Raw genomic sequence first — 25,310 nt, 5'->3', positions numbered from 1 at the left:
ACTAGCTAGAATGGCTAACAAACCAACCAGACAAACAACCAGGGAAGCACAAACCAATAATACGTAGCTGGATCAACAGATTGTTGGCTATTACAACACATTTGGCATTTAACAATAAATACTAGAGCATTTTTCAAAATCAAAATCTTGTTACTTCTACACCCTGGAAAACAGTGGCTCTTCTATCGTGATGTCGTGCAAAACCAGTAGGTGTGAACACAAATTTTAACCAATAAAACCAGCACATTTTTTGAACAGCCTTCCCGTCAAATAAACTGCCTTTCTTTCTCTAACCCATGCTGTTTTATATTTTTGAATGATACCCTTGTGTGTTAATATCCCACCCCAAAGCAAAATGGAATTTTTTTGTGACTTTAATATTACAGTTAATTAACATTAACCCCATAAGTGTGTGCAGTTTTTATGTAGACACAGTTTACAGTTAATTTACCAGTTTCTGATGCATCTACCCATGTAGCACTTTTCTAAATTTATCAATTTAGAGAAGTATAATACTTAAGGCAAAACATACATCATTAAAAAAATTACTGACTCAAAAAGAACACAAAAAGCTACTCAATTACTGTAATGTGAGTAATAGTAATTACTCAGCTCCACCCTTGCTCTTATAAAGAACTGCATGTGATGTAATTAACCCTTATACTGTAATCTAGCATGAGTTGGCTATGAGAGTGTTCCTACAGTATACCCAGCCTGTAGCTTGCATGAAGTTTTTCAGATGAGAGAGATTTATCATGGTGTGTGAGGAGGTGGATGAGGTCAGAAAGCAAGGTCCTCATCTCTTGAATGCCATTATATAAGGAACACAGAGCCAGGGCCCACCATGACTCAAAGTGGTAATTAGAGATGCATTGTGTGTGTGTGTGTGTGTGTGTGTGTGTGTGTGTGTGTGTGTGTGTGTGTGTGTGTGTGTGTGTGTGTGTGTGTGTGTGTGTGTGTGTGTGTGTGTGTCTGTGTGTGTGTGTGTCTGTGTCTGTGTCTGTGTCTGTGTCTGTGTGTGTATGAGAGAGAGAGAGACAGAGAGAGAAAGAAGGAAGGGAGTAGTCTTTGGCCAGAGGAGGTGACTGCAGAAAGCTTCACATTTGTTGGAATTCAGTTAATTATTCTACAGTGAGTATTAGGGATGGTCCGTGAAACCATAACAATAATTATTACAATATATTTTTTCTCAATATAACAATGCCTCATGAATATGAATGTTGAAACATTGCATGTACTTTATTTTTAAATAAATATACTGGGAACACTGATCCAGTGTGTGGATATGCCTTTTTCTACTATTTTTTTATACCTATGCACCTGGCTAGTGTTGGGATGTGCAGTTATTTAGTCCCTTTCCTAAAATGTTATTTTTCCTAAAATTAAATAAATGTTCAGGAATAACTGACATAAGAATTTCCAGTTACAGGATTAGAGAAAGGTCTGGTTTGGAGGGAGGAAACACACACAGGAACTGCATGCTGTATTGTTTTTGTAGGCTAAAGGAGATTCACATAATGAGCTCATGTACATACATAGATAATCACTTTATTTGCTGGTACATATTTTTGTTATGTGGTGATGTCTTATGTGGTATATATTTATGTATTTTAACTTTTATTGTCTTATTTAATAAATAATTTTCTGCCTTTGCACTGACCCTGGGGAGCATTTTTTTATTCAGCTTTATGTGTGTAATGGACTTTCTCAATAGTAGCCAAAGACAGTCAATAAAATGACTGTCTTTCCTGCTCTTATTGGTGTCATAATTTCATGGGCATTAGTTTGGACCTTAGAATATTGTGCATTTCTTTGTTTTTGTCTTCGGACAGCATCAAAAATGGCCAGGAGCGGCAATGTACTTTTTTAGTGACTCAAGATGAAGAACAAACAAACTGGGCCAAAAGAAAGCATGAAGAAGATTACCATTTGCCATGGAACCTACTTACTCTGGTCATTGTAGTAATATGTAGTTTACTACAGTTGAGGACAATGACCAGTTTACTACAATTGGCAGTAATTGTTCTATGAATAAATTTCTCTAACTTATCTCTCACTCTCTTCCCCCTCTTTCAGGTCTTGCGGGGGCCCCAGCTGATCTAGAGAAGAGAAGAGAAATATTTGGGAAGAACTTGATACCTCCAAAGAAGCCAAAAACCTTCCTGCAGCTGGTATGGGAGGCCCTGCAGGATGTCACCCTCATCATCCTGGAGATCGCTGCCCTGATCTCCCTGGGCCTCTCCTTCTATCATCCTCCTGGAGACAACACTGCAGAGTGTGAGTACTGTACCTGCTGTAACATCACTTCCTACAGTGTGCCCTCTGTCCACTGGGTTGAATTTTTGAGATACACATGCATGTGCAGGTGCACACACAAACCAAAGCTTCTTTCTCCACCATGTTGGATAGAGTATCGTGGATAGTTAATTAGGTAAAAAAAAAAAAAAAAGATATCTCCAATTGTTTTCATTTCTTAGAAACAATGTTTTTTCAAGATAATATCAATCAAAAAATCATTCCAATAGGCAAATGAATAGGTGTTACTTGATTTATGATGCTACAAAAGTTTGGATTCAGAAAGTGTTACCTGAAGCATTACAAGCCATAGTCGATCATTTTTTTTTCCAAATCATCTGGTCACACAGGAAGTAAGTAATGGGTGACATCACTTCCTCTGATATTACAGCACCTATAGACACACACCCCACACCCACATGCATACACACACTCTCTGGGAAGTGTGACCTGTCTCAAACAAGGCAAGAGGTCAAGCGACTCATCAACACAGGGGTGGGTTTTTTTGTATGTGTGTGTGTGTGTGTGTGTGCGCACGCGCATTCTTGTGTCTCCACGTGTCTGCAGTATGCATGTGTCTGAAAGGTCCTAGGGAGGTTAATGAAGTGTTGAGCAGAGAAATAACCTTGAGCTCCCAGTGCCCATACATCAGCCCTGTGAGCCGTGAAACAGGAAATGAAGACAAAGGCCATAACGAGGTGTTGAGTCAGCAATATCAATCACTGCTCCCAGCACCACTGCAATAATGGAATTCAGTTACTCTGCCAAAGGACTCAATCATCATTTTAGATTTTTACAAACTCCTCTAGAGAGGGAAATACTGCCAAGCCAGCAAACCAGAGATCAAGGAAATAGTTGCCACTCTCTTTATTGGCTACAGTAAGTTAGTTGTTAAGATTTGTGGTTAGTTAAATATCTCCCTCAAAAGTAATAGAATGAAAAAGCCAAGGCTGGAACTGTCACCATTTTCAGTCCTTGTTCTATTTTAATATTTCAATTCAAGGTTGATGTAACTCTTCTAGAACATTTAAACAGCAGTGACAACATTACTTGGTAATTATTTGTGTATTTTAGTCAAAACAGTGCATCTCATGTAGTATCTTTAGTTCTTGAATTTAGTATTGCAAACTGTACAGCTTCCAAGCCTGAATTTTAGTATGATTTGTGATGTGATTTAGAAACCCATGAAGCATTTTTCTACCTGCCGAACTCACAAATTAAATTAAGCTTAAAATATACTACCACCACTACTACCACTAATGATACTATTACTACTGCTACTACTACCAGTACTACTACTAATAATAATAATAGCAACAACAATAATAATGATAATAATAATAATAATAATAATATAACAATAATGGTAACGATGAAATCCATTTTGTAGGTCGTAATATGGTTGGTTTTCAAGTTGTGTGTATGAAGGCTTAAGGAAGTATGAGAGAGTAAATGAATAATACATTTGCACTATTTATTTATATTTTTTTTAATGAAAACTAATTTTCATGTGATTTTCTTGACCCTAGTGGGCTGATCTGCCTTATTCTGCCTTTTTGCAACATATTTATACTTGTTGCCAGAAAACCACCTGAAACAAATGAAATCAAATTGGAAACAAGTAGGATTATCTCATCCCACTGGTAGTTTTTTTTCGGTTCTTTTAAGGTGAATATGAGACAAAATGACTTGTTTTTTGCAGTACAGCCAGCCCCATAACAAGTAGATTTAGATAACAAGTAGTAGTAGATTTGGTGGTCCATTTACATTTTGATTGGTCATGAACAACAGTATTATTGACCACATACTTTGCTTCTTTTCTTTGTGTCTTTTAAGCTGCATTGCTTTGTGAATGCACTCCCTGCATAGCCAATCCAAATAAAGCAGAGAAATGCCAAAGGAATCATTATGCTAATAACTGCGTCCATCTGCAAATACATAATCAGGCTTCCCTTTAACTCGCAGCAAAAAGATATGCCGATATGCAACCCTGCTCTCCTACTTGAATGATATGAATACATATCAATCTAAATCAGCACATAAACTCCTGCAGATATGAATAGATGTGAATAACAGCGATTCACATAGATATGAATGCGCACTATGCTGAATCACCTTATTCAAAATCATATTGAATAGTGTTTGTGTGTGTGTGTGCGTGTGTGTGTGTGTGTGTGTGTGTGGTAGGGACAAGGTGCAAATGCAGAGTTAGATAGAAAGATACAGCGATGCAGAGGCACACACACACACACACACAGAGAGAGAGAGAGAAGGTGAAACAAGGGGAAAAACGAAGAGAAATACAAAAAATGGCAAAGAAACAACAGTGAAGAATTACCACACCACCACCACCCCTCTACTCACACACTGGAACACACCCATCCCCACCAGACCTCCTGGCGCCCTGCTGGTTCACTGGTTTTGTTATTAATATGTCAGAAATAAGCTTTACACTCCAGAAATAGGAATGGTGGTGGGATGACTTAATTCTCATTTACATATGAAAGGGCTATGTAAATTGGAAGGCTTGTAATTGCCTCTGTATCAAACACACAACCTACAAGAAAACAAAAGCCCTGAAAATATAAATAAATAAAATATAATCACCATGGTTAAGTGAAGCATGTGATGGCTAACTGACTGTCGTGGCCTTGTAGCATTTCAGTGAGTCAAAGTGAAAGACTGTGAAGCCTATACTGTACCACTTACAACTTACAACTTATTTAAATGTGATAGTGTCCTTGTCCTTGTAGGCATTAGAACATCAGTACAATGGACAGCTACAGATTCTCTACATAAATGTGTGTGTGTGTGTGTGTGTGTGTCTGTGTGTGTGTGTGTGTGTGTGTGTGTGTGCATAAGACCAACACAGAAGGAGAGGAAGAAGTAGAGACTGATTTTATGTGTGGGTCCCCACTAGTGATGCGTGAGTCAGCTCCAAGTTCACCCCAGTCTGCCCCGATTAGCAACTCATGTGACTGCAACCACCCAACATGGTGGTAATTTTAACAAAACTCCCATCCAGATGAATGTGCCTCCTTAATCTTGCATTATGTTAGGATGGATAGTATGGGCAAAAATTTGCTAATTTAGCAAAGAATATTATTCGGTGTGGTACTTTATATTGTTATTATTTTAATCTTTTTGGCCTTGTTCATAACTTTGTCCACACAGTGGCCCAAATCTTCCAACAGGATCACATCCCATCCAGCTCAGCTCGGCTTGCAGACATGTTTGCATTAATGGAGAAACAAAATTCAGACAGCTGCACTATCAGCACCATGGACAGCTACTGAACTCAGAGTGTGCTCTGGCCAAGCACAACATGCTAAACTTGCAAAATTGTTCCTAAATGTTCTCTTTGGTAGTCACCTTTATACTATGACGGTTTTACTAATTCTGCTTCTTTCACTAGAGGAGAGAAATAATAATAAATCCTATCATCACTTGAAATCTTTCTTGTCTTTTTTGTTTCTATATGTAGCCATTATTTTGATAGTCATTATTAACCATTGTTAGTGGTGATTATTTTGAGCAGGCAATTACAGTTTAAAGTGGTTTCAACTGATGTGCTCATATAACGACCCCAGCCAGCCAGAATGTAGCATTATATTTAATAAAGTAAGTAAGTTATAAAAGTAAGGAAGCGAGGAAGGAAATTAATCAATAAGTGGGGGTGTGGATTGCTTTTTTTTTTTTAAATCCTGCTCTTGGTCAATTCAGACCCTGTGGTATCCATAATATCTATAATAACGGGGTCTGAACTGTTACATAGCACAAAACAAATCACCCCACTGGGGGCTTTTGAAGTCAGCTAGCCAGGAGTGTGGAGCACAATGGCTCCCATAAGAACACATGGAGCAGCATGAAGAGGACTGGGAATTGGCCTTGATTCATTCTCAAATATACCACAGTCTGTCAGTGCACAGCCAGTACACTGCTTGCCATTCATTTACAGTGTAGGAAATAAGCAGAGGGGCGAGTGAATCCACTGAATGTAATTTCAGCCCAGCATCGGGCTGAAAGGGAAATTGCACACATGCATATACATGCATAAGGTACACATATGTGTTTGCACACACACCATCTTTTCCGAGAAGTCTCTAAAGCTTTGCAGAACACTCTGTGTGAAATAACTTTTATTTTGATGCATTTATACTGTAAATAACGTGTCTGTGTGTATGCGTATGATATGTGCATGTGGATATTTTTATGCTCTGAGTCTATGTTAGGTACCTTGCATAGCAACTATATTACAACCTCATAATGTGTGTCTTCCCTTGCCTACCACCAATATTAAACTGCAGCCTGTGGCGAAGCGTCAGCCGGGGCAGAGGATGAGGGTGAAGCGGAGGCCGGCTGGATTGAGGGCGCGGCCATCCTGTTGTCTGTGGTGTGTGTGGTGCTGGTGACAGCCTTCAACGACTGGTCGAAGGAGAAGCAGTTCCGCGGGCTGCAGAGCCGCATCGAGCAGGAGCAGAAGTTCCAGGTGGTCCGTGGCAGCCAGGTCATACAGCTGCCCGTGGCTGATATCGTGGTGGGGGACATTGCACAGGTCAAATATGGTAGGTGTGAGGTGATTGTCTGGTGTGTGTACACTGAGAGCAACTGACCTCTGTGTTCTTATAAGGTGGTGGAGGGTAAATCCACATAAACTCAGTTTACTTGAAGTTATTATTTGTGGAATACTTTACCCACTGTTTTAGGCATTAATCTCAATTATGCAGATCCACGGTACACAATATAGTGGTATACCACAAGTAGTATCAAGATTCAAGTTATATACTGTCTGTTAAAGGGGAAAAAACATAAAAAGTATGTATGTTTTATTATTTAAATATAATTCACCCTTATTTATGTTGGTGGTTGATTGTCTTAAAATGATATACCTTCTTATTTATGGTTGGGTGTTTGGTGTATGGGGACTTTGTTGTATGTGTGTGTATGAGTATGTGCTCATGATTGCGAAAATTGTAAAATATATCAATCAATAAATCCCATAGTTCTCTCTCACCTTGTTGTCTGATAAAGAAAAACAGTTGCATCAAGGTACAGCATTCATGTAGGGTTTAAAGTTAAACAGCTCAAATATGAGCTTTTTGATGCTTCCACCTTTCAGAAGCTCTCTCACTTTGGGTTATTTATAATGATCCCTTGAATCATTTCCAAATATTCAACAACACTTTCTTTCATGGTAAAGATAGACTTTTGGAGTAATTTGGTTAGATCAGTGATACCACTACAGTTCCTACCTATTTCATAAAAATAATTGAATGCTATAGAGGTAGCAAATCTGGGGTCCATTTCACGAAGCAGGTTTAACAAACTCCGAGTCTTACCCTGAACTCTGAGTTGATCTACTCTGAGATAGGAAACTCTGAGTTTTCGGTTCCAGAACAGCTGATCTGAGTTAGTTTGATCAACTCGGAGTAGTTTCACCTGGAGTTAAGCGCGTGCACCACAACTACAAGAAGACAGTGTCAATGGAGCCCCAATTTGACGAGTCACCATGGCAACGGGGAAGCGTCGGGCTGCGTTTTTCACCCCAGTTGAATTGGAAATCTTAATGCATTCATACAGCGAGTTTGAACATGTTTTTTTTTTTTAAAAAGTGCAACACCGCTGCAGCGGCAAAGGAGAGGGAGACGGCGTGGGACAACATTGCTGCTTGGGTCAATGCGTAAGTTTAAATGTAGTCCGTTGCAATCACAATAATATTACAGGGGAAAACTGCTTGAATGGTAGCCTATTAATTTATTTCATTTAGGTGCAATCCCGCGGGGGAGAAGCGCATTTGGCAGCGGCTTAAGATGAAATATAAAAACATTGTTCAAACAGGTAAGACCTCGGCATAATCTATCTGGAAATGCTAAAACATCTATGCGCGGTCTTATAACCATCTCCCGACGAATATTTAATTCTCTGCGCATTAACACTGCACCTTCATCCACGGGATTGTTGTCGAAAGGACATGCCATGTTCGTGAAAAAAAAGTCTTCTAATAAACTTCTAATAAAAGCGTACTGACTGTTTTATAATTTTTAAAAAAAATAACAGACGGCAGAACTAATATGCCACGCCAAAACTCGCCTGCTGACTGAATGAATGAGGAAGTTAAATACCGTGTGTGGCTGAAAGTGGGCGGACACAGAGAGAAACTCGAGGTTTCATGAGAAAAACCTGGTCCCGACCAGGTTAGTTACTGCGGTAACTGACCGAGAGCTTAAGTTACCTCCCTCTGTGCAACAAGCTAGAGTTACCCCTCTTTATCTGGTTTGAGTTACCTCCCTTTGTGAAACGGAAAACTCAGAGTTTCCCTCATTTCAGGGTTAACAGACTCAGAGTTTTCACTAAACCTGCTTTGTGAAACGGATCCCTGGTAATCCTCCATCTTGTATTTAACTTTTGTCCACTCTGGTCTTAGAACTGCAACAGTAGAGTTATTTACCGTTTATTGTGTGAGGCAAGATCTGTCAAACCTAGAAAAGTAAACAAATCTGTTGCAAATGTCAGTTCAGCCAAAATGGTAGAAATGGAACGTGTCTTGTTCTCTGTTGTCCCAGGTGATCTGTTGCCTGCTGATGGAGTGTTGATCCAGGGCAACGACCTGAAGATTGATGAATCGTCCCTGACTGGAGAGTCCGATCACGTCAGGAAGTCTGCAGACAAGGACCCCATGCTGTTGTCTGGTATGTTGCCTGCTGTTGGTCTCTCCCTGTCCTATCAATACTGTAGACACTGGAAAAGATAAGACAGAAAGAATACATTTTAATGTTTCCTGTCAGTCTTTTTTGCCCTGGTTTTGTCATTGTGACACTGGACTTTCTTTGTACATCTGTCTTCATTTTATTAAAATGTTAATGTCATAAAGGGAAAGGAGCAAAGTCTGTCAAAGATGGAAAATGTTTCAAATAGGTGTGGAAGAGAAGAGTTTTATCCCTAAATGAGATATCTATGAGAGATCCATTTTAAAAATGTGGCACCTACACTCACTGTGCCTACAGCTCCACTGACTCAGTGCTGTATTATTGAAGTTATTACCTATTTTGAGCCCCATAACTACAAAATAGTAACATTGTGGAAGATGTGATGGGGCTTTTATGCCTTGAGCAATGAACATTGGTCTTTTTTTTTTTGCTTTCCAAAATAGAGAATATTGTGGAATAAAGTATAGCGCCTTAGTTGATGGCTAACATTTTTCAGACTGGTCCATATTGCATTTGTCATCACACACCAGAATCTAAATTAGAGCACACAAAAAGGATTTGTTTTCTTACATCTGTTATGTCTACCAGGTTAGTGCTCATACAGTATTTTAGATTCATCTGTCTCAGACGGTTGCCTTCAAATATGCTAGAGACACAAAAAGCCCTAAATGTTTTATAAACTGTTGTTTATGTAACATCAAACCAAACCAAACCAAATTGTAAAGGGTATATAGGGTATCGGTGTACATGCTGGTTGTTGCTTGCATACATTTATCAGCATGTGATATACATAAGCATGATATTTTGTTATTAATTATGAAGCAGCCATACAACATTAGCTCCAAAGTGAGTTTAGATAAGCCTCAGATAGATGTTAAAAGTTGTGTTGGTTTTAAGTCAAGATGTACCTTTATAGATCCCTCGGAAGAGAAATTTGCTTGATGCGGCAGCAAAGGGGATGTGTTTAAAGTACCCTTCCAGCCAATGATTAAACCCCTAAAAACTCAACTTTGCTCAGAAATATTACATATTTATAGGTTTTTTGCATGAGAAACATTCTTTCTTGCCTTAAAATGTCTTGAATGTAACTCTACACCTTGCACTCATCAAGTTTGCGTAGATCTATGAATATGCAACTAGTCCCCACAGACCCCCCTGCCTGCTTTCACCCTGGCTTGTAACTTGTATCATATTTGATAATCTATCCTTCTAAAAAAAAATTTTTTTCTAGCAAATCTCTTGTTACACTAATATTATTCATCAGTATTAGTCATTTCTAGTTGATCTTACTTATCTTTTCTTTTTTTCTGTCTTTCTTTATTTTTTTGAATAAAACAATCAAGTGACCAGTGGGGTTGGTGCACTACTGATATGGAATCCACCACCTATAGAAGTTGAATGGGTACACCCAGCGTGGGCTTTTGTAGGCCTTTGGTTCACGGCAAATCAGAGTATTTGTAGGTGGTTCACCTTGCCAAGGCAACAGCTGTACACATTCACTGATATCACTGCATTGGCAGAGTAGTTTGTTTGAATAACTTCATTGAAACTCGGAGAAAACCATCATACAAAACAACCACCTGGCTGTTTGGTGGATGTCTCTGTGACGGTGTGCGCAGCTCGCAGCAACAACAAAGGGGAAGGTTATAGTTAAGGCATGAAATTAATTAATATCAGTTTCAAAGTGGAAATATGTCTTGTAGCATATGAAAAACACCACACTGACATGTTAAGATGGTTAAAAACTTGATTTTCATTGGAGGGTTCTTTAACATCAAAGACATAAAAGATGTTTCCATTAATATCTATACATCAAAAAAGGAAATACAATTAGAATAAAATTAGATAAAAATAGGAATAAAAATACAATACAGCAGTCATTACATGTTTGCCCCAGCCTTGCTGCTGGCTGCTTCCTTTACCAAATCTATTGTGGATAGAGGAAAATTAGATGTATTATTAAAGTCACACTGTCCTGCCTTTACCTCAGAGGGATGACAAAAGGCTCTTAATTATAATCTGAATATCAATGCAGAGGGAAATGTGAGATCCTGGAAACCACTGCTCTCTGATATACAGTTGCTTGCCTTTTGATTGGTTTGCCTCACACAGCAGCAGAGACACTGCAGTTTTCAGCTGAAGGATTTTTAGAAAAATGATAGATCATGGAGAGCAGAAACATCTGTCTGTTTTTTCTTCTTGTGTGGATGATAATTAGCTGTGTGCCTTTTTATCACCTTCTTTAATTAGACTCTTCCTATTCACCCATATCTGCTTTCTCTGTGTGTGTGTGTGTGTGTGTGTGTGTGTGTGTGTGTGCGTGTGTGTGTGCGTGCGTGCGTGCGTGCGTGCGTGCGTGCGTGCGTGCGTGCGTGCGTGTGTTGTGCAAGCAGGAAAAGGTGATTCTATACATATCTGAATCACCAGTCTTGCCTTGTGCCACAGTCTTTCTGCTTGCTTGTAGAAATTCCAGAAGAACAATGTCTTCAGGTTCAATTGAGTAGCTTTATACATATTGGTTTTACCTAATAAACAATTACCCAAACTGACAATTATAAAAAGCTGATCGTGCTGCCTAGTAATCGTGCCTTGTTATAGTCTTTCATTTTCAAGAGGAGTTTGATGTCTGCACAAAATTAATTTAAAAGGATTGGGAAAGTGCATTTCTAACACTCCACTCTAATATTTCACAAATAATGGATATTTGCTGCCTTAACACATCTTAAAATAAATAATCAAGGCAAAACTGACTGAGAAGGGAAATGAAGAATCAGTCTGTTGGTGTCAAATTTCACCATTATGCTGAGGGGTGATGAGAATGCATTGCTTGGTTTTCGGGCTGCGGGGGCAAATAGGTCAGCACGATATTAAAACACACAGTACTGTAACTTTATCTTATAGTGTCTCTTTCCATCTCCCAGAGACAGAATGAGGGGTCAAAACCCACTGGTGAGGTCAACCTTCATAAAACACATTTCACGTGTACCCATCTGCCACAAAAGTTTTCCCATGCAGTATGACAACTCAACCCTACTTTACAACATTTGGGAAAAAATAACAACCCCAGCAGCCACTGTTCTGCTAAGACACTTTTTAGGCCATTGACCATTATTATGCATTTGCTGTTATTGTAAGACATAGTTTATATTTGGAAGGGATAGAGAAAAAGGGAAATAGTGTACTAGTGCACACAGACAACCACACACACACACACACACACACACACACACATTCACACACTCAAACAAACATACACACACAAAGTCCTTCCACTCTCTGACACTCCTCTAACATTTGAAGTAGGGAGGGGGGGGGGTAGAACATGACAGAGATAGAAGGCACAGGGAGAGACAGAGAGAAAGAGAGGCAAAAAACAGAGATAGGATAAGAAGGGAAAAACACTTGTATGTACACCACAATCACAAAATAGTCCATGCAGAAAATGTACTCAGTCTAGCTGTGATATGCCATTTTAAAGCTCTGTCCTCCCTTTCTCAGGGACTCATGTGATGGAGGGGTCAGGGCGCATGGTGGTGACGGCTGTTGGGGTCAACTCTCAGACTGGAATCATCTTCACTCTGCTGGGGGCTGGAGTGGAGGAAGAAGAAAAGAAAGAAAAGAAAGGTATGCCTTTGTGTCTCTACATCTCCTTGCTATACCTGTGTTGATTACTGTACCTATTGTTTTTTATAACCACATCCAACAAAACGTTTCCGTATTTATCTCAGGAGTATTTAGGTACATTTTCTGTCAGTGTTTCTTGGCCATGTTCCCTCACAAAAACCCCTTTTATTGCATTACCTTATGTGCTGAGAATGTGCCTAGGCTTTTGCACAACATTGTGTTTAGCTTTCTTTGTCATTAGAGACTTATAAACCAATAAACAGAACCATGAACAAAATTTTACTTAATTCTTGTGCACAATAATGTAACTTTTATTCACCTTTTGTAGTTATATATAGTAAATCACTGACATTTAGCTGCCTGTGGCCAAGAGCCTTTGCAGAATGCCTGTATGAAATAAGTGGTGCAGTAGTGAGCTGCAGTGTTCAGGTTCTGTGGGTTCAGGTGCATTATTGTCCTTGCTCTCTTATCGTCCCAAAACCGCCTCACAGGAGGGGCAATGGAGGATGGACACCAGAATGCAGGTAGAGTATCACCTTTCTGTGATCCCACAATCCTAACCTGGACGTGGTACTTGGCCATTTGACCTGTAACCCCCAGTAACCCCTAGTAAGCCACTGCGACTCCCCATCTCCCTAATGCGCACACACCCAACCCCTTAAAACTCCTAAACCCTTGCCCCAGCCTAGCTCCTCACTTAAAAAGAGAAGCCTCATCACCACAACATTGCATCTTTTTAAGTGTCACAATCCATAATCCTTTCCCCTTTTCACAGGCTGTGATCTCATCAAACTTAACCTGCTAGCATTCAACACCATGCCTGAATTGTTGAATGCCATTAAGAAAGACAGATTGGTGCTGTGTTACAGAACAATGAGATGACCGTCAACCTCACAAATGTACAGCACATGTATTAGCAGTAGCATTAGCAATGAGAAGAGACTGTAGCTTTTTTGTAAGATAAGACCCAGAGAGAGAGAGATGAGATGTTAAACTGTTATTTGTTTATCATTTTTGCTGGTCCATTTGCTACCGTTACTTCTTTGAACAGCTTTTTTTCTGAGTAAGTAGGTTGCCCCATTGCCTGCATAATGTATAGCACACACCGGAGAGGAAGTCTCTGCTTTGAAGCATTTTGTTTCACTGCTGTCTCTCCCACTTGCCTAATGTGCTGAATTAGCTGCTTAGATTCATGTCTTCAATAGATGATGCCCATTAGGTTTGGACTTCTAGGCCAACCAGGACTGGACAGGATGTACTCATGTTTTTTTTCTGTATTAGTATTACTCATTACATTTTCCCTCAAATTAAAATTCTCTTTTTACTTTTATCTAATTTTTAGTTTGTTTTTTTTTTTCCATTTTGTTGCCATATAAGGTAATTTCTCAGTTTGGATTGAGTATCACATTATACAAGACAACAGAAAATATTTCATGCCCTACAAAGGATACAGTTGCCCTTTGCGCCAGCCACTATCAAATGTGTGATCATCTTTTGACTTATATTTGCAGTGCCTCTCCTTGGGCTAATTATAATTTTGATTATATGGAAATGCAACAATGAAAGTCATTAGATCAGTGGTGTCTGAGATATTGTGCAAAACAAGAACCAACAAACAAATGAACAATGATGCATCCAATCTGAGCTCCAGGAAGTGGTCAGTGTACTGTCTGAATGTAACTTGAATGCACTTCCGTGCTCTCTTGGTCAAGACCCTTAAAGTTCTGTCAGCTTTGTCAAAATAATTGCTATTGTTGTTTCAAAGGTAGGAATTACCATCACTGATCAAAGATAGACTAAACTACTTTTGTGCGAGCACTGTAAAGCTTCCAAACTGTCAGTCAAGCCAATATGCATGTACCAGTTAAAGGTGAATGCACCATCAGTAGGAAAATGAGTTCATGTTTTCAGAATTGAAGGGACATGTATGTATGTATGACACCGACCTCCATGGTCTTACTTTACCCTGCACAGTTTTACTGTGAAGTCTCAGGTGACTTAAATCTTAACCTGTAAGTTTGATCACATTGGAAAGTCTACCTTTAGATGGTCCATGCAAATGCTGTTTTTTCTTTCTTTTTTGTCTGTTTTTTTTTTTCTTTTTCTTTTTAGTTACTTAGCTCTGCTCAAATTATGATTTCCTGATGCTAAATGACATGACATGAATAACATGGTTGAAATAGACTTCAAATGCCCTAGAGGAAAACTATAGTCCAAAACCGTTTATATAGAATATATCACAAATTTAATACAATAGAACACATTTAATTCATTATGCATTCTACATTCTAAGTACCTACCTTGGGGTGAAAATGGCAGTTGCCTCAGTTAATTTAGCTTACAGTACATTTAACTTCTTTCAAGCTCTGGTTTCACCGTTGAGGGAGGAACTGGCCCCCTTTCTTTCTGCCCCATATGCCATTTTGTTGTGTTGTGATTTTTCATATGATATGTTCATATTTTATGTTTCATGTCTGTCCAGTGTTACACTTGTTATATTTACATTTTACAAATGGAGTGACCTATTGTAAATCACACTAATTGCACAGTACATGTACAATTCATAGAGTATGACACCACACGCTAGTCTTGACATGCAGTCTACATATCTGAATCTCTTAACCATGCTATAACCATGTTATTTCTGTTCACTGTTGTGCTCTGTGTGTATGTGTGCACACGTACGTACATACGTGTGTTGTGTGTTTGTGTGTGTGCGTGCTTGTGTGTGTGATTGTCTGTTTCATTCATGTTTGGCCTTCATTGTTACTGGCTAGACCGCTCCCATCCCTCTACCCACCCCATCGCCACTATAGCCACGGATGGGGCTGCAGGCATTAATGCCCCTGGCAGTGCCAGCCTAATTAATGGTAGGTTGACATCAACTCTGAACTCTGACCTCTCTCTGTTGTGCTTTTTGATTCCTCCTACCTCCTCCATTCTCCACTTGCCTCCTACCATGGGTGCTCACTTTTCTTCTGCCTTATTTTCCTGTTGTGTCGAACCCTTTTTTGCTCATGCTGTAATCCCTTTTAAATGCATGCCCACTGACAATGTAGAAATTAATTTCTTTCATTTACCTTCATCGTATCCTCTTTCCCTGTTCTACCGTTGTAGGAAAAATCTTATGACTGAGGTATTTTATGGTCCAACATTGAATGAAATGAATGCTTATAGGCTCTTCTTTAGGTCTGTGATGATGCTTTGAGGTAGCTGACTCTCTTGATATTCATTCCCAGAGAAGACATTGTAAAAGCTAACTAAGTCTTAGGACATGTGAAATGAGATTTTATTAATGGTACCTTAGGGACATAATCCTTTTTTTCTGTTGGTGCATTAAAAGATGGGTTGATGATGCTGTCTGTGGTGATTGGCTTTCACCACAGATTTCCAGCAGCAGACTGGGCAGCAGAACAAAAATGGTGGCGACAGCACAGGGCCATCTTCCCTGAGTTGCAGCCTGTTTCTGGGTGTCCTCTGGGATCACTTGGTGCAAATGCCACAGTCCATTTTTGTGTTTTCTAGATGAGATGTAAAAGAGATTAACTTTATCCAGTGGTGCGCTGGGCTCTCTTATCTTTGTCTCCTTGGAGAGTAGTCCCAAAGTGTTTAAGGCAGGAAGGGAGTGTTTTGCACTGTAATGGTGACCTTGTGCTGTCCTGGGCCAGGGTTGGCACAACAGGCCCATTTGTCATCTCCAGCTTTATTGTGACTCCAGGGAAATGACTAGATGTAGAAGCTGAGGTGAAACAAGTCCCATTGTCCACATACATAATGCCTGAAGCAAAGATAGCCTCCACTTGAGTATTGTTATTTATGTATTTATTCATTTCCCTTTTTGATTAATGTTACTAGGGCTTGTGATTTTGCATAGTCCCCAGTCCCAACCCTGAGGAAAAGAGTGCAGATTTCCATTATCTTAGCCTGGGTAAATAATAGGATAAATGCTATATAATTAATGTTGTTTTAATAAATACATAATTTATACACTTTGTGTATAAGTATAATAAGTGGATTCTTTCAGATTCTGCCACATTACTTTCTTATCATCTAAATGTTGAATAACAATACAATTGATAATTCAAAATGATTATGTTGGATTTAAATGTAAATTTGGGTGGGACGGTTACTGCACATTTTTCTGCAAAGCCATGTGGATGCTGTTCTTTTTCCTCATAAAAAATCAATAATTACATATATAAAACAAATGCACATTTGACTGAAATCCAATTCATGTGTATGCAGGATCCAGCACCATGATAAATTCCCTGTCCCTGAACTTAGATTTCGATTTTCCTCCAGTTGTTCTTATGTAACTTCACCATGTGGGAGGATTTTCTTCCTTCAGGCTTTCTCCATCTTTCTCTCTCTCTCTCTCCCTCTCTCTCTCTCTCTCTCTCTCTCTCTCTCTCGCTCTCTCCCTCCCTCTCTCTCCCTCTCTCTCTCTCTCTTTCTCTCTCATGTTCACATCTCCACTCCCCTTCTGTTTAAGTGTGTTATCTTGCATGCGCTTTCTGAGTTTTTCTCCTATGCATGCTGTCTCTTGTTTGTGTGTGTGTGTGTGTGTATATATATATATATGTGTGTGTGTGTGTGTGTGTGTGTGTGTGCGCGCGCGCACGCGCGTGTCTATGTGTGTTTGTGGTGTTCTCTCCCTCACACTGTCAGTGTTCACTGTGTGATACTGTATCTTTGTCTTGATACCTCATTTTATATCTTGATGGTTTGACTGGTATTGTTGATAATGTGCGTGGAATTACCTGTGCTCATATTGTGAGTATGTCACTCAAAATGATATTTAGAAACAAGAAACATCCACCAGAGACTGAGCAGTTTGTTCACTGTCAGCTTAAATACTATCAAACTGAAGATACCTTTTGATGCCATGCACAGAAGACATTTTACTTCAGAAAGGCCCATCAAAAAACATTTCTGAAATAATACTGTATACACTTGCACAATTAGACAACTTTTGTGAGACCCCTTTTCCCTATAAACATGTAAAACTCAATCTATCATACCACATGTCTCTGATTAGTGATACAGTGGACTTCAGTTAGTCATTGTTACATTACCACTTTATCAGCTACATTACCTCACTAACATATCACCACACCGCAAGCCTCTATGTAATTGTCACAGAGATGTTGTATTAAAGGTCATTTTCCTGTCTTCCTGTTTTTAATTTTTGGTTTTCACTGTCTGTATTGTCTCTGTGTTGACTGTTTGTTGACTTGTTTGCCTTGGTTATTTTTGTTGTTATTGTCTTGTATGTCTCCATAATAGGTAAAATGCAGGATGGCAATATGGAGAGCAACCAGATTAAAGGTAACCAACCATATCTGTCACTCTCTCCTTCACCTCTGCCTCTTCCCTTCCTCCTCTTGCTCCTCTTTCTCCCTTTCCTCATCTTTTCTCTATGATATGCAATGGAAGCCTTGGGTCAAATGCAGATAGTAAATAATACAGTGGTTAAACCTGCATAACATTTTGTATTCTTAATACAGTAGATGTAGATCATACAGTAGGACTTTTACAAAAGCTACCGCAGACTGTAACTCAATCCCATCTTAAGCATGGGAAACAATCAGAAGTAATATTTGACCCAGGTCTGGCCTACAGTCATATTAGGTTAGAAACTCTCTCTCTTCCACTCCGATCAACTGTCTGTCACTGAGGTGTTGTCCCTGATGTTTGTGCCGTTGTTGTTGTTTTTGTTGTGTTGTTGATTTGTCTGGTTCTCTTTGAGAGAACATCAACGTGTCCTGCAGCTATCAACCTCACTCTGGCTGTCCCCTTCCACTACGCTTAGACAAAAGTGACCTTTTTTGTGCCGTCCTTCAGTCATAAGCCTCATTGTGGCTCTCTCCTTCCACTGTCTAATAAATTGCCCTGGTCTTAGAAAGTCTTTAATTTAACATAAATTAGTTTTGGCTTACAAGGATGCTGTGGCATTTTTGAAGGTGAACTTGGTGAAGGTGAAGGTGAAGGTTACTTGTCACATAACAGGAGCAGGTTTTCTCCAGAAGACTGACATTTCAGTTAAAAAAAAAAAAAAGTATGTAGGCATCTTCAACACTCTCAGTTTAGTTGCTAAAAGCTCTAGCAAGTCAAAGTAGTGATGCCAATTCATTTTCCCCACTATAAGAAAAGTACATAATGAAATAAAAATAACAGGCCCAAAAGTCATAGTATCCCTTTAAGTCATATCATAAGTAATGGCATTAACATTTTGGTCTGTTGATGACTCATAAACTCAATAATTCAGCTTGAGCTGACTGAAGTTGCTGGAGGCAAAATAAATGGAGACCTCTTGCACCTCCAAAATCAGCGCAGGAATTGAATTTAATAACCAAAAACACTATGCCAACAGTTCAGCATTTAAAATGATGGACTTTTGTCAGAAGAATGTTTTGAATATATGTATATAAGTGTGTGATCTTGCTTTTCTACTGAGTTTGATATGTTGCTGCAACCCATGGTAAAGAAGATACAGACTCTGCCCTGTGTCACAGGGGTGGAAAAAATCAAACACAGTAGTCACAGTGTACAACACTTGCAAAAAGTGGTATTCAACAGTAAAAGGTTTTTTTTTCATGAACAGCAAACATATGCTTCATTGTTGTTTTGAAACTGGGCTGAAAAGATGCTAGGTAATGGGTTGCATTAACGTGGCAACACTGTTCGCTAGGTCTTTAAGTGCTGCATTATGTGTGTGTGTGTGTGTGTGTGTGTGTGTGTGTGTGTCTGTCTGTCTGTCTGTCTGTTGACTTGTGTTTGCGTGAGGAGTGCTTGAGCACTGGTTTTACAGCTTGCACAGTATTCTGTAGGGGAGACCTTGAGGATATAGAGCCTTTTCTTGGTCGGAGATGTAAAAAAGACTTCCCTATGTAGATAAAATATTAGTTCATCTCTGCAGAATATAGATAGACATTACATGTGTGTACAGTAATATACATGTACCGTATGCAATGCACTGTACATGTACCTCTGTGTATTTATTTTTATTTGATGATCATTAAAGTTATGGACAATTTGTTGATAAATGGAAGTGGTTTTATTTTTTATTTATTTGTCTAGGACAAAGCTAGTCCTGCAAAAAATATGTTGCAATCTGTCTGTATTTTTTAATGTGTCACAGTCAGTGAGATTATTTGGGTCACTGCGATCAGATCCACACACTGTATTGCATGTTATATTTTGGATTTATAGTGACAAATTCTGTATCATCATCATTGCAAGATGTGAGCTTTCAACAATAAGGCTATTTATTCAGGTAATAATTTCTAATGCTGTTTATTTGCCAGAATATTGCCACAGTACATGTTATGATTTCTGCATTGGTTGGATGCAAAAGCTAAATGGTTTTCCAGATAATCTTTGGGCCTAGTCTGGATCTTGGGTTTAGGACCAACCACAACTGAAATATGCATTTGTTCGTGGTGAAGATTACCTTTTTAGGAAGCAGCCGTTCCTACTGAAAGCCTTTCACTACAGAAAAAGCTTGATTCATCCTTGAATTTTTTTTTTTACAGTATGAGTGTGAAAATTTTATACATGATTTAGTTTGCATCTGTTCATGGGATGTTATGATGTTGCAGCCAGTCTCACCCTTGAGTGCTGAAAAGTGACTGTGTTCCTCCTCACTCCCCTGGTCTAACCCCATTTGTAACAGTACCGCTTTCTGTATCTTGTGGTGTTTACAGTGAAGAAGCAGGATGGAGCAGCCGCCATGGAGATGCAACCTCTGAAGAGTGCTGAAGGTGGAGAGACAGAGGAGAGAGAGAGGAAGAAGGCAAGCATTCCCAAGAAAGAGAAGTCCGTTCTGCAAGGAAAGTTGACCAAGCTGGCTGTCCAGATTGGCAAAGCAGGTATATCAAAGGGCACATTGATAGGATCATTACTCGTTCAGTCAAATTGGGGACATCAAAGCATTGGACCATCATTCTGTCCATCAAAGCAAGGCAATACTCTGATCCATCACTCACTCAATCAAAGCAGTTCCAAGTTCATCAAAGACTAAAAAGTATCTGAATGATACTTCAGGCATTTTCAAGTTGAACTGTGGAAGAGAATTTATGACATATGGTATAACCTCTTACAGAATTTACCCTGAGCCTGTTCATTATGTATTGGACATGTTCATGCCTTTAACAGTTTTGGAAAATTGTTTTTCAAGCTCTATCTGACATTTTACTGTATTCTAATGAACTAAATGCACTTTTTGGTCTTACCGCAAACAAACACATATCAAAATCTATTCTGCAGATTGCCATGAAAAAGCACATTTACGCTTCCCAGACAACGAACCCTCTCAATTTTCATGACTTCATGACGTTTTCTGCAACATCACCCTCAGGCACAAATGTCAGCTTTGTACACAAGATATTATGAAACGTAATTAGTGGATTGCCATGATATTTTGAGAGTGTATTCATATTTCCCAAAGGAAGATTCCTCCTGATTCTGGTGAAGGTGTGAGTTTTCATCTATAGCACAATTGCCCTTTGACTAGAATCTGATATTTCAAAATCTGTTTGGCAGTTTTTCATGAAATTTGCTGAGCACATACATGCTACCAAGACTCTCGGGCCCCATTCTCTTACAGCTTGCCTTACTCCATCATACATTACACCAGCTGGGCACCAGCAGCAAAAAGTGTCCTTGTTGTATTCAGTAATGAGCTATATTAACAGGGTCTTTCAGTTTGGATGGGATTAAAATACTGGATAATGGTAGGGTTGGGGATGGGTCTGCATGTGTGGTGGAATGTGTGTAGGGTCAATAGGATGTTTGAGGTGTATGTACAAGAGGTATGCAGACATGTATGTAGCGAGGTCAACCATATCAGATTGCATGAATCCATGACAACTAACTGGTACCGTAAAACTAGCAAATCGAATTTTGAGAAAAAAAAAAAAAAACTGTGGAAGAGCTTCGTTTCTCAACACTTGAAAGAAATTTTTAAAAGCCTGTCCTGTGCATGTCCCAGTAGCTCAGCTGGTGTACCACTTGTTACGGCTGAGTCCTGATCACAGCGTGCTTGGTTCAAATCTGCCCTTTGATACATTTCATCCCCTCTCTCTCCCCTGCCTTTCTTGTCTCTCTGCTGTAACTATCAAGCAAAGCAGAAATGCCAAGAAAATAATCTTTAAAAAACCTATCCTATAGAGTCATAATTAGCCCTACAGGACAGGACAAGTACTAAATTAACTAATTTAGCACACATGCAATAGGTATACCCAAGCATATCTTTACAGTAACAGATGCCCAGATGCCAGTACACCCACAGTGTTGATGTCCTCCCAACAGCAGTATAGTAGGATTACTCCTGAAAAATGTGTGTAATAGCCAAATTACATAACTAAATCATTAAAATATGCAAATGCACAAAAGATTCAGGAGCAGTGTGGACACATGGACTCACAGGCTGATGAAAGGTAGAGCCACCAGCATCTCCAAAATGTTCCCAAACAGCTATCTGGGAGCTTCAAAGAGCCTCAGTGTCAAGGCATTCTTTGAGAAGCAGCATTTCTTTGTAAGGAGCTGAAGGAGCTTCTCATTTTTAGAGAATCCCTTCAAGAATCTGTGTTTTTTCTTTGCAGTATGCAATTGCATCACAGTATTGGCCTGAGTGATAGAATGAGGACATGGTGTCAGAACAATGAAATACCATGGATGGATTATAAAATAGCTTACAGGCTGCCTGTAAGATCATATGGTGCTGCTGTCGGTCTAGCAGAAGATGTTTGGGTTCAATTGAGTCACGGCTTGTGACCATTTAGCCTGGATGCTTGTCTGTATGTGCTGAACCCTCCTCTAGCTCATACACTCCATTCATACAGTGAGGATCAAGGCTTGGGATCCTGATTCAGAATCAAACTCCTTGAAAAGTAAAAAAAAAAATCATCTAGATGGATTATTTATATGGTTGATTGTCCCTTCTCCAAACTCCCAGGTAGAAAACAATGAAAAAAAAAAAAAAAATTAAATGCCTGATTTAGCTTCTTTTTGAACTTACATACAATGGGAATATAGAGCCACAGTTTCTGAGCACCATTTGTAAAATTGTCATGTAGATTTTATCCATTATGGGAATGTTCTACTTAAGGTTAACTTTTTGAAGATGCTAAGCAGTTAGATAGATAGATAGATAGATAGATAGATAGATAGATAGATAGATAGATAGATAGATAGATAGATAGATAGATAGATAGACTTTATTGATCCCAAACTGGGAAATTCCCAAACAAACTGGGAAATTCCAGTTTGTTTTGTCAATTCTGTCATGTTTGAGAGGACAGCATGTGTTCATTACAAAAACTGTTTATATGTGTTTGTTTATTGTTGGTGTGTCATTATTTTGTCAGCTACTGGGTTTTTTGAGGATGTATTATTTGCATTTATGTATTATGTATTTTTTGCATTTATTTTCAAGTGAACCTCTTCTGAAATAGTTTAGCAGTCAAACACAAAACACTAGTAGCTGGTGAGCGAGCATGCTTACTTCAGTTTGGATACTGAAAAATGTCCTTAACTAATTGAAAACATATCTGTCTTCTTTTCTATATGAGTTAACTCTTTGTCAGTGGGAGGCCTTGATTATTGAACTTGTTAACAAGCATCCCATTTGTTATACAAACATTTGCATTTTTTAAACCCTCTCTCTTAGCATGCTATCATATCTGTCTCTCCCTCTCCTCCTTCACTGTATATTGTCACAAATTCTTGTCAGTCCCATGCTTTCCACTTACCATATAATTTTTCACCCAGAAAATTTAGTAATATTTATTTTGTCATCTCTTTCAGTCTGGTCTTGTGCCATCAGGCTTGACAGTTGTCAGTGACAGCATTTTATTTTATTTTATTTATTTATTTTTTGTCTCCCTCTCATTACATGCTGTTATACTGCTGAGCTAAGACCTCCTGTACCTGTGTTTTTCAGGTTTGCTCATGTCGGCCATCACAGTCATCATCCTGGTCCTGAACTTTGCCATTGAAAACTTTGTGATAGACAAGCGCCCTTGGTTGCCAGAGTGTACACCTATCTACATCCAGTACTTTGTCAAGTTCTTCATCATCGGTGTAACTGTGTTGGTGGTGGCCGTGCCTGAGGGGCTGCCGCTGGCTGTCACAATCTCCCTGGCCTATTCTGTCAAGGTGAGGAATACATCCATTTTCTAACCCTTACTGCTGTATGCTGTAAAACTTAACCTGAACCTTAATCTCTGCTTAATACTTTTTTTTTTTTTTTTTTTTTTTTTGAGGACCAACAAAAAAATTTCTGCTATACACCAGACTTCTGATCCTCACACAAAGAAATGTGTATCAAGGCCAATAAAAAATATTCAATTTTTAGTGTACAATTTTATGGTCAACATGCTCTTTCCTGCCAACAGAAAATGATGAAAGACAACAACCTGGTGCGCCACCTGGATGCATGCGAAACAATGGGCAATGCCACAGCCATCTGCTCTGACAAGACCGGCACGCTAACCACCAATCGCATGACGGCTGTGCAGTGTTACATAGGGGACGTCCACTACAAAGAAATCCCAGACCCCGGAGCTGTGCCACCAAAATCACTGGACTTACTGGTCAATTCTATTTCAGTCAACAGCGCCTACACCACTAAAATACTGGTAAGATATTTGATACCTATAGTGGTAGCCATTGTAGAAATCCCTCTCCCAATTGACAAAGCATAAAATCAAGAGGCCTCTCCAAACAATTTAGTGCTCCAGCTACTAATACACTGGTATAAGATACTTACTAAGATTGTCAGCTGTATCCAAACAATATCAATAGCCAGTGTGTTATATATGCAATTCCAGCTTCACAGTTTCACATAAAACAAAGCAACAAGTTGTCATGCAAAATGAACAGCATAAATAAAGGAAACAGGTGTCTGCACACACACACACACACACACACACACATACAGCCCACATGGAGCAGCACCCCTCTCGCCTCTCACTCGCTATCTCCTATCACATTCTGTGTCTGTGTCTTTCGTGTCATGTTGAATAATTTTGTCAGGCATGATGACATGTGCAGCAGAGCCTTCGCAACCAGCAGACGGTCAGGGCTGACAGAGGACCACACTAATACACCAGTGTTGCTTCAAGAAACCTTGCATTGGCAAAGAAATTGAAAACTATTCCACTTACACAGTAAAAGATATTGATGAATGCACATCAAGGCCATCCAGTATAGCCTGTATTTTTTTCTGCTCCGTAGAAGTGACTGACATTGATTTTAATAAATATAGAATGAATAACATTAGCATTGTACTGTACCTGTTGCTTGTCAGATTCTGCCTTTAATTAATTTATATGTTTTTCTTGAATATTGCTATATTCAAGGGTGAAAACTACTGTGTTTTTTTTTTTTAATAAAAAATGCCAATAGTTAAACTTTATTTTTAAAAAAAATTAATAATAATAAATCCCTTAATGTACCCATAATTCCATAGTTTTTTCATATTATCAGTGCTATAAGTGGTATGGAATATCTTTTTTTCCTCTCTTTTTCTCTCTGTCACACTTTCCTTATATTTTTACACCAATGCTTCAAATGTGGTACTCTCTTTGAACCCATATAAGAACATTTAAGGGTGATACTCTTTCAAACTAAAGCTTGTTTAGTTAAGACTTAAATATCTGTGCTGAGATACTTAAATCT

General features: G+C 39.0%; 1 protein-coding gene across 1 annotated transcript in view; it reads left to right on the top strand.

Moving 5' to 3' along the window:
- The window catches only part of atp2b2 (ATPase plasma membrane Ca2+ transporting 2), a 74,291-nt gene that overhangs the window by 24,229 nt on the left and 24,752 nt on the right, over nt 1-25,310 (top strand). Inside the window, exons 2-11 of the mRNA XM_030052453.1 lie at nt 2,077-2,277; nt 6,603-6,860; nt 8,859-8,984; nt 12,501-12,626; nt 13,118-13,150; nt 15,404-15,496; nt 17,913-17,954; nt 20,333-20,497; nt 23,572-23,786; nt 24,026-24,268. Coding sequence (XP_029908313.1) covers nt 2,077-2,277; nt 6,603-6,860; nt 8,859-8,984; nt 12,501-12,626; nt 13,118-13,150; nt 15,404-15,496; nt 17,913-17,954; nt 20,333-20,497; nt 23,572-23,786; nt 24,026-24,268 — 1,502 coding nt within the window. The remainder of the gene's footprint in view (nt 1-2,076; nt 2,278-6,602; nt 6,861-8,858; nt 8,985-12,500; nt 12,627-13,117; nt 13,151-15,403; nt 15,497-17,912; nt 17,955-20,332; nt 20,498-23,571; nt 23,787-24,025; nt 24,269-25,310) is intronic.

This window comes from Myripristis murdjan, chromosome 5 (assembly GCF_902150065.1).
Source record: "Myripristis murdjan chromosome 5, fMyrMur1.1, whole genome shotgun sequence".
NCBI classification, from domain to species: domain Eukaryota; kingdom Metazoa; phylum Chordata; class Actinopteri; order Holocentriformes; family Holocentridae; genus Myripristis; species Myripristis murdjan.
This window is presented reverse-complemented; position numbering and strand designations above follow the sequence as displayed.